Here is a 13,307-nt window from a genome sequence, read left to right on the forward strand (position 1 = left end):
TGACAAATAAAACTAATTTTTAATATTTAATTGTTTACCTTCCTGGGACAATAAAACTCTGGTTATCTGCCATCCAGTTGACTGGAAATCCCAATGGATCAGCATCTCATTTACCAGGTCCTAATACCTGCCTTCCCATTAACAGGCCAGAGTCCTGCATTTGAACCTAGCAGGTTCACTGGAAAACTTGCATCACATGTTTAAAAATAAAAAATGAATTGAAAGCATGATTAAAAGCTCTTTGAAGTCATTGATCTTAATAGCAAAATAAAATTGGTGTGATTATCTAAAATTACCCCCAGGCAACCTAGACCAGTGCATAAGGAACATTGTTGGTGCTTTGCACAATGTGCTCAGTTGTTTTCTGCTTTAGTTTTGTTTCCTTTTGTTGATGGTATTCACCAGAGAGTGATCAGTGATGATAGGACAAAATCAACTTGAATCAACCTCAAGTCTGTTTTTAAATTGTCATAAATGCTGCAATTTCAGTTGATGTTCATGGGGACTTACAAATTCCATTGCTTTTACTGACTGTTGGAGAATAATTGGAATGTTTCATTTCCAGTACCGATGTTGGCTCCCAGCAACGTACGAGTCCATGTTGTCAACAGCACACTGGCAAAGGTTCACTGGGATCCAGTTCCACCAAAATCTGTCCGCGGATTCCTCAAGGGATATAAAGTAAGTGGATGGACTGAGTTTTCAGTTCTCAGTACTGCTTCAGGTTACAGATAATCCAGTCACATGTTGGACAGAACTTGACAAAGACTATAGTGTCTACTGCAGTTACCCTCGAAGTTGGTTGATCACAGATATGACTGCGTCTCTGCAAGTAAAAGGTCCTCGGAAGAACCAGGGGAGAAATCTCTACTTTGCGGCACAAGCATATTGCCGAAGTAAATTTATTGTCAAAATATATATATGTCACCATATACGACCCTGAGGTTCATTTTCTTGCAGGCATACTCAATAATCCATAATAGAGTAATAATCTTAATAGAATCAATGAAAGACTGCACCAACTTGGGTGTTCGACCAGTGTTCAAAATACAAAAACTGTTCAAATACATAAAGAAAGAATGATAATAAACAAATAAGCAATAAATATCAAGAACATGAGATGAAGAATCATTGAAAATGAGTCCATAAGTTTTGGGAACATTTCAATGATGAGCAAGTGAACCCTTTGGTTCAAGAACCTGTTGGTTGAAGGGTAATAACACTTTACAGTACCAGTGACCCAGGTTCAATTCCCGCCACTGCAGAACCATAGAACACTACAGCACAGTACAGGCCCTTCAGCCCTCCATGTTGTGCCGACCCATATAATCCTTAAAAAAAGTACTAAACCCACGCTGTCTGTAAGGATTTTGTATATTCTCCCTGTGACAGCATGGGTTTCTTCTCTGTGCTCTGGTTTCCTCCCACAGTCCAAAAACATACCAGTTATCAGGTTAATTGGTCATTGTAAATTGCTCCATAATTAGGCTAGAGTTAGATTCCTTAAAGGGCCAGAAGGGCCTATTCCATATTATTTCTCAATCAACCAATCAATAAACAAACAAGCCAACAGTTCTGAACCTGGTGGTGTGAGTCCTGAGGCTTCTGTGCCCTCTTTCCGTCTGGGTAAGAGGGAAGTTTACAGAGAAGGAGGACAAACTGAGGGAAAGGAAATGATTGAAATGAGGAAAATGAAAAAGGAATTTTGTGGTTGAATACAATGATGCAGTCAGTAGCTGATTCTGCTACTGAATGTGCTGGGCGTTGATGTCTGGAGCCAGGGAACATTGTCTCCTTTATGATGGGCTTTCTTATAGATTAGACATTGGGAAATCAGTTCCTGAAATAATGCAAAATAGTATGCAGCAGCTCTGCAGACAGAAACAATTTGTTGAAGGAGTGAAAGGCGTGATATTTATATGTAGTTTATTACATTCCACTACTTCCTTTTCTCACGCAAAACCATTCCTGAAGACAATGGCATCCAATCAATTGGGCGAAAGTTTGCTTTTCATAAAAACCTGAAAATATTATTGATGCCGAACCCTGACAAAAATGGAAAGGCTGAAGGGCAGTGATGACTGAGGAATAATGGTGAAAAACAAAATTCAATTGAATTGAATTGACTTTATTTCTTACATCCTTCACATACATGTGGAGTAAAAATCTTTACATTACATTTCGTGATTTTTATTAACGACCTGGATGTGGGGGTAGAAGGGTGGGTTGGCAAGTTTGCAGACGACACAAAAGTTGGTGGTCTTGTGGATAGTGTTGAGGATTGTGGAAGATTGTAGAGATGCAGAAGTGGGCTGAGAAGTGGCAGATGGAGTTCAACCTGGAGAGGTTTGAGGTGGTACATTTGGAAGGACAAACTCCATGGCAGAGTACACAGTAAATGGCAGGATACTTGGGAGTGTGGAGGAGCAGAGGGATCTGGGGTTACATGTCCACAGATCCATGAAAGTTGCCTCACAGGTAGATAGGGTAGTTAAGAAAGCTTATGGAGTATTAGCTTTCATAAGTAGAGGGATAGAATTTAAGGGTCGCGGGGTAATGATGCAGCTCTATAAAACTCTGGTTAGGCCACACTTGGAGTACTGTGTCCAGTTCTGGTCGCTTCGCTATAGGAAGGATGTGGAAGCATTGGACAGGGTACAGAGGAGATTTACCAGGATGCTGCCTGGTTTAGAGAGTATGCATTATGATCAGAGATTAAGGGAGCTAATGCTTTGCTCTCTGGAGAGGAGGAGGATGAGAGGAGACATGATAGAGGTATACAAGATATTAAGAGGAATAGACAGACTGGACAGCCAGCGCCTCTTCCCCAGGGCACCACTGCTCAATACAAGAGGACATGGCTTTAAGTTAAGGGGTGGGAAGTTCAAGGGGGATATTAGAGGAAGGTTTTTTACTCAGAGAGTGGTTGGTGTGTGGAATGCACTGCCTGAGTCAGTGGTGGAGGCAGATACACTGTTGAAATTTAAGAGACTACTAGACAGGTATATGGAGGAATTTAAGGTGGAGGGTTATATGGGAGGCAGGGTTTAAGGGTCAGCACAACATTGTGGGCCGAATGGCCTGTACTGTGCTGTGTTGTTCTTTGTTCTTTATCTTCATCTAAATGTGCAATATGCAATTTATAGTATTTTGTAATAAATAGTCTGTGCAACAGCACAGTCAATACAGCATAGAAATATAATTGTATCAGTGTGAATTAATCAGTCTGATGGCCTGGTGGAAGGATCTGTCCCCGAAGCCTGTTGGTCCTGGCTCTAACACTGTGATACCATTTCCCAGATGGTAGCAGCTGGAGCAGTTTGTGGTTGGAGTGACTCAGGCCCCCAATGAACCTTAGGGCCCTTTTTACGCACCTGTCTTTGTCAATGTCCTGAATCATGGGAAGTTCACACCTACAGATGCACTGGGCTGTCTGCACCACTCTCTGCAGAGTCCTGCGATTAAGGGAGGTACAGTTCCCATACCAGGCAGTGAGGCAGCCAGTCAGCATGCTCTCAGTTGTGCCCCTGTAGGAAGTCCTCAGGATTTAGATTAGATTAGATTCAACTTTATTGTCATTGTGCTGAGTACAGATACAAAGCCAATGAAATGCAGTTAGCATCTAACCAGAAATGAAAAGAATAGTGTTATTTACAAAATAACTGTGAATAAAAAGTAAGTGCTACAGACACAAATATAAAAGTACTGAGACAGTACAATATGGGTGTAATACTGCTTAGCGCTGTGATGTGAGGTTCAGCAGGGTCACAACCTCAGGGAAGAAGCTCTTCCTGAGCCTGCTGGTGCTGGAGCGGAGGCTCCTGTAGCGCCTACCGGATGGGAGGAGAGTAAAAAGTCCATGGTTGGGGTGAGATGCATCCTTGATAATGCTTTTCACCCTCCCCAGGCAGCGTTTATGGTAGATGTTCTCAATGGTGGGCAAATTAGGTGCCGATAATCCACTGGGCAGTTTTCACTACACACTGGAGTGCTTTGCGGTCTGATACAGGACAATTGCCATACCACACTGAGATGCAGTTGGTGAGTATGCTCTCAATGGTACAGCGGTAAAAGTCCGTCATTATCCTGGGACAGAGGTGAGCTTTCTTAATGCTCCACAGGAAATAAAGACGCTGTTGTGCCTTTTTGATCAGGATGGAAGAGTTCAGGGACCAGGTGAGATCCTCGGAAATATGGATACCAAGAAATTTGAAGCTTGATACGTGCTCCACTACAGCTCCATTGAAGTAGATGGGGACATGAGTGTGGCTCCTAGCATGCCTGAGGTCCACAATGATCTCCTTTGTCTTCTGGGTGTTAAGGGCCAGGTTGTTGTCAGCACACCACGTGGGCAGGTGCTGGACCTCGTCCCTGTAGGCCGTCTCGTCATCCCCTCTGATCAGGCCAATCACCGTGGTGTCATCTGCGAGCTTGATTATGGAGTTAGAACCATGTACAGGAACGCAGTCATAGGTGAAAGGGGCCTCAAGCCAAACTTCTTCAACCGTCTGAGGTGAAAGAGGTGCTGTTGTGCTTTTTTCACCACATAACTGGTGTGTGCAGATCACGTGAGGTCCTCGGTGATGTGTATGCCGAGGAAATTAAAGCTGTTCACCCTCTCAAGCCCAGATGCATTGATGTCAATATGAGTTACCCTGTCTCCATTCCTCCGGTAATCCACAACCAGCTCCTTTGTTTTTGCGACATTGAGGGAGAGGTTGTTTTCTTGACACCAATGTGTCAGGGTGATGACTTCTCTGTAGGCTGCCTCGTTATTATTTGAGATGAGGCCAATCAAAGTAGTATCATCAGCAAATTTAATTAGCAGATTGGAACTGTGAGTGGCGATAGTCATGGGTGGACAGGCAGTAAAGGGGGACGGCTTAGTACACAGCCTCAGGTGGCTCCTGTGTTGAGGTTCAGAGGGGCAGAGGTGAGGGAGTCCACTCGCACAACCTGCCAGCAATCAGACAGGAAGTCCAGGATCCAGCTGCACAAGGCAGGGTGAAGGCCGAGGTCTCTGAGCTTCTTGTCAAGCCTGCAGGGAATTATGTTATTGAATGCTGAACTGTATTCCAAGAACAGCATTCTTACATAAGTGTCCTTCTTCTCCAGATGTGAAAGGACGGTGTGTAGAGCTGTGGCTATTGTGTCATCTGTTGATCGGTTATGTCAGTAGGCAAATTGTAGCGGGTCCATGTGGGTGGCAGCATGCAGCAGCCACTCAAAGCATTTGCTTAGTATTGAGGTGAGTGCAACAGGACACCAGTCATTCAGACATGTTTGCTTAGTCTTTTTATTACAGGGACAATGGTAGATGTTTTGAAGGAGCTCATCGTCAAAGACAAGTTGAAAGATGGGTCCAGGGAAGTTGCGAATGCTCACAGCAGATGGGGGAGTGGGGGATATAACATGCTTTTTCTGGCAAAAAAATATTACTCAAGAATGTGATGGAACAAGCTCCTGATTGCTGCTGTTTGATCCTTGGAGGTGCATGCTGTTGAGGTTGGATAGGAGCAGGCTGAACCTGTAGTCATTGTCTGGGCTCCCACCTGAGAAACACATTGGAGGGCATCGTGGAGGGTTACTGGGACTCTCAACTGGCAGTAAGTCAGTGTCCTTTAGGAAGAGAATAGAGGCAAGCAATAGAGAATTGAGCAGGATATGGAACATAAACAGACTCATGTGACTTTTTTTTGTAGTAGAATCCAGTAGAACTTTGTAAAATCCATAGTGTTCTCCGACTGCCCTGAACAAACTTCCTTCTTTAACCAATTGAACAAATTTATTTCTGTCTCCGTATTGTGCATTTTATTGTGGAGTTTACATGCAAAAAAACCCCATGAAATGCATGTGAGAAGTAATTCACTGAGGCTTTGAACAGCCTTGAGGGAATAAAAGGCAACTTATCAATGCAGATGACTCCTTTCCTCTGCTTATTTCACACTCAGATCTATTACTGGAAGCAAGGAAGCCTCCTTAAAAGGGGTAAACGGCACGAGGAGATGAAGATCCTGGCCTTTAGTGGAAATAAGAGTCACGGCATGTTGCCAGGGTTGGAGCCGTTCAGTGTTTATAAGCTCAACGTTCGCGTCTTCAATGGGAAAGGAGATGGACCTCCCAGCCCCGATGTGATACTGAAAACTCCTGAGGGAGGTAAGGTGTACAATACCCAGTTGATTGCAGCTTTTGCTCTCTACCTATTGCCACGTATATTTATGTCACATCACAGGCTTCTCAGCTGCCGTTCCATCTCCAAAACCAACTGAAATGCACCTGTGACTTCTGGGTGTTGTGGATTGATTTGTCACAGCTTTTCACATGAGAAACAAAATGGGACCATTTCTTTCATTTTGAAGTCAGGGCATCAGATCAGCATTTATTCCCAGTGCAAGTTCCCTTCAAACTTAACTTGCTGAAGGTGCCTCTGCATTAGAGCAAATGTGGAGGATTTCTGCCACGGCATTGCAGCTCATCTTATGTGTCTCCAACACAAGATGTTGTTAATAGTATAGCAGCAATGAAATATCTACTTATGAAAATAGATGCCAAGAAAAGAGTTCCACCAAGCACCATGATCTGAGCTTTTATCTGCAGGTCACTATTTTCATTTTGCTTTCAGTTTCCTTTCCTTGCCCTCTCCTTTTCTATTGTGGCAATACCCTGCCCCCTGCTGGCCAGCAGAAAAATGGCATCTGGAAGGAGGCAGCTTGTTTGTGTGACCAGAGTATACTGAGTAACACAACACAAGAGAAAATTCAGTTATATGAATAGAGTATATTTTCTTTTAATTGGAGTGTTTAAAATATTTATATATCTGTAAAGTGACAACTGTTCAGTCAAGCTATGGAGTCATAATTTGGTTTTGAAGAATACCCATGTTAGGTTTCATGATGAGAGAGTGTTTGTACTCATGCTGTACAAAGACTAGAGGCAAAAGAGCATGAGGAATACAGTATGTGAAGCTCTCTGAATCATTTGCTCCAATTGTTTTGCCTGCAACAAGCAAATATCCTTATTTTTTACACAAGACCTGTGAGAATAGAACTCAGAGAATTCAGGGCTTGAAGAATGGGTTCAAAATGTCCAACTCCTCAACGCAACCCTCCTGCGCTATCCCCATATACTTGTACTCCCCAACGTCTAGAGATCCTTTGATTGCTGTTTTGAATTAAATATAACTGTGCCTCCACAACCCTATGAGGTAGAGAATTCCAAAAGTTTATCAAAAACTAAAGGAAGATATTTTCTTGTTATCTCAGTGCCAATAACCTGCCTCTGGTACTGAGACAATGTTCCCTGGTACCAGACACTTCATCGTTCAGCACGTTCAATAGCAGTACCAGCCAGTGATTGCACCATCTCATTTGACCACAGCATTCCTTTACACTTCCCTCATTTCAATCACTTCCTTTACCTCAGTGGCGTAATCAGTTTGTCCACCCTGCTTGCAATCTTTCCCCTTGACAAGCCAGAAAGCCAGAAGCTAAGCCTGAAAGGCAGTGATTTTTCCTCCTTTTATCTGCCTGAGGCAGAATCATATCCTTGTCCCAGAACTCACAGTTAATCCTGGTCACCATCTAACCAAAGAGAATGTGTCTGCCTCCAGGATTCAATTATTAAACTTAAGTGCCTTATTTCAGATGAGGGAGTCTGGGACCACATAGCATCCTATTAACTGACACAGTAGCACAGCATTTAGTGCTCTTGCCTCTCAGAACTCGGGTTTGATTCTGACCTCAGTTACACTTGTGTGGAATTTTTTTGTTCTCTCCCTGACCATTGCCAGCTGGTGGCATAGTGGCATCAGCGATGGACTTCGGAGCGAAGGCTCCTGAGTTCGAATCCAGCCAGCTCCCTTGCATGCTTTCCATTGTGCTGGGTTGAGTGTCGAGCTAGTAACTTGGCCTCGTAAAAACTCGACTTGGAGTTAAGGGCTTTCTTCTTCTTTCTTCCCTGCCCATGGGGATCTGCTCTGTGTGTTCTGGTTAGACTGCTTAGATTAGTTACTGTGAACTATACCTAGTATGGTAAATTCATAACAAAAGAGTTCTAAAAAAGTGATGGGCATATTGGTGAGAGTAAAGTTACGGAGAATAGGACTAATGCAGCTGCTGCCCTGGGAACTAGCATTGACCTGATGGGTCAAATGGTCTCTTTCCACATTGTTGAAAAAATAAGGAATAAGATATTGCAATCATATCACTTCTATCTCCACCTTACCTCATTCAACATGTTTGGTCAACAAAGTGTTTTTGTAATTAATTCATTGCTAATCTTCAGATCGTCTCAAACTTTAAATTATGCAGTAAACGGAGTATTAGTTATGTTTCTTATTTTTAGTTTAATCAAGAATCCATAAATAATTAGTTATTATTCACATCAAATTACACAAGCCACTAAATCAGGGACACATTTAAAATGTTGATGGCCTTAAACTGGAATTATTAGTAATTCCACATGCGTTAAAAGAAAGGAGAAAAATGTATTATTTATCAAATTCCAGCTCTGTTCATGATCTGCTCAGATATTCGGTGTGCTGTCACTCCTGTAGACTGAGACCCATGTATGATATTTTCCAGCAGCTTAGATGAATATGGAAGGACACCATTGTACTTGTTGGAAGACTCCTCGAGAGCCAGACCACTAATAAAAAGAAATGAACTGGTTTCAATTACTTTGATGGGATACAGTGTTTGTTGTGTTTGCCATTGTACATAAGTCACTGGGCTTTAGGGATGCAGTCAGTTAATGTATAATGATACAACTGTAGGTTTATTTAACTCATGCTGCAAATGTAAATTGAAGGACCATATGTTCATTTTCACTTTCATCATCACCCAAGCTTTCTCTGAGCATTTGTAAAGAAAAATTTATTTTGCTGGTACACTCAAAATGCTGGAGGATACCAAGCAGGTCAGGCAGCCTCTATGCAGGGAAATGAATAGTTGATATACAGCCTGGAGTGTCAATTAGTCATTTCCTTCCACAGATGTTGTCTGACCTGCTGAGTTCTTCCACTACTTTGCATGTATCTGCTCAAGATTTTCAGCGTCTGCAAAATCTCTTGTGTCTCCTATTTTGCTGGTTTCTGTTTTTTTCTATCTTAGAAAATTCTGTTTTGTTCTTTCTATCTTAGATCTTTCCAGAAGAAACACAACTAGGTGTAATTTACCCATTTGGTTGCATTATTGTATAATGTTTCGACTTGTGTTTTTCATTAGTGCCCAGTTCACCAGCATACTTGAAGATTACCAGCCCAATGCTGGATTCCCTGACTCTGCAGTGGGCCCCACCACTTCACCCAAATGGCATTCTCAAAGGATACACACTCAAGTACCAGCGCAGTAAGTAACCGCACTGTAGAATAGTGTATCACCTTCAATTGTCTATGTTACAACAATAAATCCATTGGCCAACGCATCACGTGCTACAGGGACTCGGTGGGTTCCTCTGGCTTCTGATGTGTTGTCTGATGTGTTTATTGTCCATTTTCCTCCGAGGTACGGCATCTATGGACAGTTGCCATTTCAGGTTACAACCAGATGCTGAGCTGCTCCGGATTCCATCATCTGTAGTCTTTTGTGTCACCCTTTTAAGCAGGCACGTGATGTACCTGGCTGCTTGATGCTTCCCGAGATACGTCTCCAGTGGGCAATTGTTAAACAATTCAAAGAAAAACAAAAGTTTAACATTTCTGCTTCATGATTCTTCACCCGATCCTGTCTGGCCTGCTAAGTATTTCTAAGGTTTTCTGAAAGCACACAAAATTCTACAGATGCTGGAAATCCAGAGCTACACACACACACTAAAAGCTGGAGTTACTCAGCGGGTTAGGCAGCATCTAAGGAGGTGAATAAACAGTTAATGTTTCAATCCCCGACTTTCCCTGAAGGCTGTTGTATGTTGTCTTTTTGAACTGAGCACTCCACAAGATTTAGAAGTGTGTCTGAAATCCTCTTCACTGTGATGCCCGACTCAGTCAGTGTGCTTACATTGCCCCAAACCAGTCCTACTTTGTGCGGGGATGTGACCCTCTTGAGCCTGGTCTTCATCATCACATGGGACGATGGGATGGGAACAGAAGCTGTTCTTATTCTTGTGTTAAACCAACAATTTAAGCTAGAATTTTTCTGGGCAAACAGTCTGGTGCTTTGCAGCTTGCAATCTATGTCACACTTTTCTCTGTTATAAGAGTGCTTCTGGTAGAGTACAGCAGAAAAGCTTAAGGATCTATGTAAATACAGGTATCAGCCATTCTGACCTTCTAGAACATCACAGATGATCTTTTAGCTTGTTTCTATGGTCTTACACTGACCCCGTATCCCTTGATTCCCTCAGTATCTATTGACCATCTAAAAACCTATTGACCTATGATTGAATATTCAGTAACCAAGCCTCCACAACTATTTTAGACAGAGAATTGCAAAGATGTGTGAAGAAATATCATTCATTTTCCTCTTGAATGGCCATTCTCCCCACTACCACCATAGTAAGCATAACCCATATTTATCCCACCAAGCCTCATGAAAATTGTAAACATTTCAATAAAATAACCAAACTTAAATAGTAAATTACAATATTTAAAAGACATTAAGACGGTTCATGGACCAGGAGGGTGTGGCTGGATATGGGTCAAGTACAAGCATATGGGACTTCCTCAGGTAGGCACCTTGGTCACTATGAATGAGTTGTGCTGAAGTGCCTGTTTCTATGATTCTGTCTATCCTAAAAGTATTCAAAGACGCTACTTACACCACCCTTTGAGAAAGAGTTCCAAAGGCTCACAATACACAGTGAGTAACATTTTTGACTATTTTCTGTTGAAAAGGGTGACCTCTTATTTTTAATCAATGAGCCTTGGTTCTCGGCTTGCCCACAGGAGGAACCATCCTCGCCACATCCATTCTGCCATCACCGCTCACAGTCTTACAACCCTGGCTATTGCTTATGCCTTTTGATTAGTAATGTTGAGTTAATCCCAAGAATGTGGCAGTTTGAGATTAATTTTCATTTCACACCAGCACCAAGATGAAGCAGTTTTGAGAACGCTGTGCTAAACCAGGAACTTGTCTCTGCTACAGGCATTCTGGTGTGCTCAGGTTAAAATTGACCAATATTTTTCCCCTGAAAAGACATGGCAAACTCTCTCTTCCCTCACAACCCAAAATAGTGAATAGTTAATAATAAGTAATGAGAGTCATACAGCATAGAAACAGGCCCTTCTGCCCAATACATTCATGCTAGCCATCAGGCATCCAATTACACTAATCTTATTTTGTTCTTTCCACATTCTGTTTGACTCCCCCCTCTCCATATATTATATATAGTACTGTGCTAAAGACTTAGGCACATATCTATAGGTAGGGATGGAGCCTAAGACTTCTGCACTGTACTGTAGTAATTTTATGTATTGCACTGTACTGCTGCAAAAAAAAAACAAAACAAATGTCATAAATTGAATTGAATTAGTAACATAGAAAACCTACAGCACAATACAGGCCCTTCAGCCCACAATGCTGTGCTGAACACGTACTCAGTTTGGAAATTACCTAAGGTTACCCATAGCCCTCTGTTTTTCTAAGCCTCATGTACCTATCCAGGAGTCTCTTAAAAGACCCTATCGTATCTACCTCCAACACCATCGCCAGCAGCCCATTCCACGCACTCACCACTCTCTGTGTAAAAAAAAAACTTAGCCCTGACATCTCCTCTGTACCTACTTCCAAGCACCTTGAAACTGTGCTCTCCTGTGGCAGCCATTTCAGCCCTGGGAAAAAGCCTCTGACGATCCACACGATCAATGCCTCTCATCATCTTGTACACCTCTATCAGGTCACCTCTCATAATCCACTTCTCCAAGGAGAAAATGCCGAGTTCACTCAATCTATTCTCATTAGGCATGCTCCCTAATCCAGGCAACATCCTGGTAAATCTCCTCTGTATCCTTTCTATAGTTTCCACATCCTTCCTGTAGTGAGGTGACCAGAACTGAGCACAGTACTCCAAGTGGGGTCTGACCCGGGTCTGATACAACTGTAACGTTATCTCTCGGCTCTTAAACTGAAGCTCACGGTTGATGAAGGCCAATGCACCATATGCCTTCTTAACCATGGAGTCAACTTGCGCAGCAGCTTTGAGTGTCCTATGGATTCAGACCCCAAGATCCCTCTGATCCTTCACGCTGCCAAGAGCCTTACCATTAATACTACATTCTGCCATCATAAATTGAATTGACTTTATTACTTACATTCTTCACATACATGAAGAATAAAAATCTTTATGTTACGTCAATGATAGATCTGATTCTGATATGGGTCTATTGTGTACTGAGAGTGAGAAGTGGGCAGGGAGAGAGATCATGGTTGGGAAAAGGGGAAGGGAGAGGGGAGAACCAGTCAGAATCTGTAATGATCAATCGACCAATTGTTTGGAATCTAGTGAGCTTGCCTGATGTCTCGGGACTGGGTTGTCAGCACCCACCTCACCTCCCACCTCTGGCATTCTTTCTCTGCAATCTGCCCCACACCCCTCACATGGCACTCCACCCTCAACATTTCCAACATTCTTCGCTCCTGCCAGATCTGCTGCCTAATACAGTACTGTATCAAAGTCTTAGACACCCTGGCTATCTGTCTGTATGACTGAGACTCTTGCACAGCACTGTACTTGGGCCAATTTACAGTGACTAGTAAAGCTACCAACCCACATACCACCAGGATGTGAGAGGGAACTGGACCACACTGCAGATCAGGGTTGAACCCAGAAAGCTGGGACCGTGAGGCAGCAACTCTGCCATCCTTCACTGGCCATTTGGGAAATCAGATCACTCCTCCACTTTGTTGCTGCCGAAGTACAGGCAGAAACTGAAACAAGAGGTGGCCATAGTTAAAACCGTCCACTGTTGCTCCGACCGATCAGCCTCCATGTTACAGGACTGTTTTGATGACATCGACTGGAATGGTTTCCACGATGAGGATGTCTCCAAGTTCGCAGATGGGGTCATGAGTTTCATCCGGAAGTGCATCAAGGATGTTGTCCCCCAGGGTCTATCCAAGCCAGATACCCCAGATCGAGACCAGCAGTTCCACGTGAGCAGCACTTGCCACACGACACAGAGGTTATGTCGCTGGCGACCAACAGAACTCAGGAATGCAGCTACAATCTGCACAAAGACATCAAGGCAATACAGGGACACGGCTCAGACTCAGCTCTCCAGCAACAACATACACCGCTTATGGCAAGGTCTGCACACCATCGCAGACTTCAAAGCTAAATGCAGTGGAGTTTCCAACATCACTGCCTCT

At 43.0% G+C, this 13,307-nt stretch overlaps 1 protein-coding gene across 8 annotated transcripts in view; it reads left to right on the top strand.

Annotated features, from left to right (window-relative positions):
- nrcama (neuronal cell adhesion molecule a) overlaps positions 1-13,307 on the top strand; it is a 430,696-nt gene that overhangs the window by 371,799 nt on the left and 45,590 nt on the right. For all 8 annotated transcript variants that reach the window (XM_059977833.1, XM_059977838.1, XM_059977831.1 and 5 more), the window contains 3 exons: positions 566-681; positions 5,952-6,156; positions 9,225-9,347. In XM_059977833.1, the coding sequence (XP_059833816.1) occupies positions 566-681; positions 5,952-6,156; positions 9,225-9,347 (444 nt within the window). The remainder of the gene's footprint in view (positions 1-565; positions 682-5,951; positions 6,157-9,224; positions 9,348-13,307) is intronic.

Source organism: Hypanus sabinus, chromosome 8 (genome assembly GCF_030144855.1).
Source record: "Hypanus sabinus isolate sHypSab1 chromosome 8, sHypSab1.hap1, whole genome shotgun sequence".
Taxonomy (NCBI): Eukaryota; Metazoa; Chordata; class Chondrichthyes; order Myliobatiformes; family Dasyatidae; genus Hypanus; species Hypanus sabinus.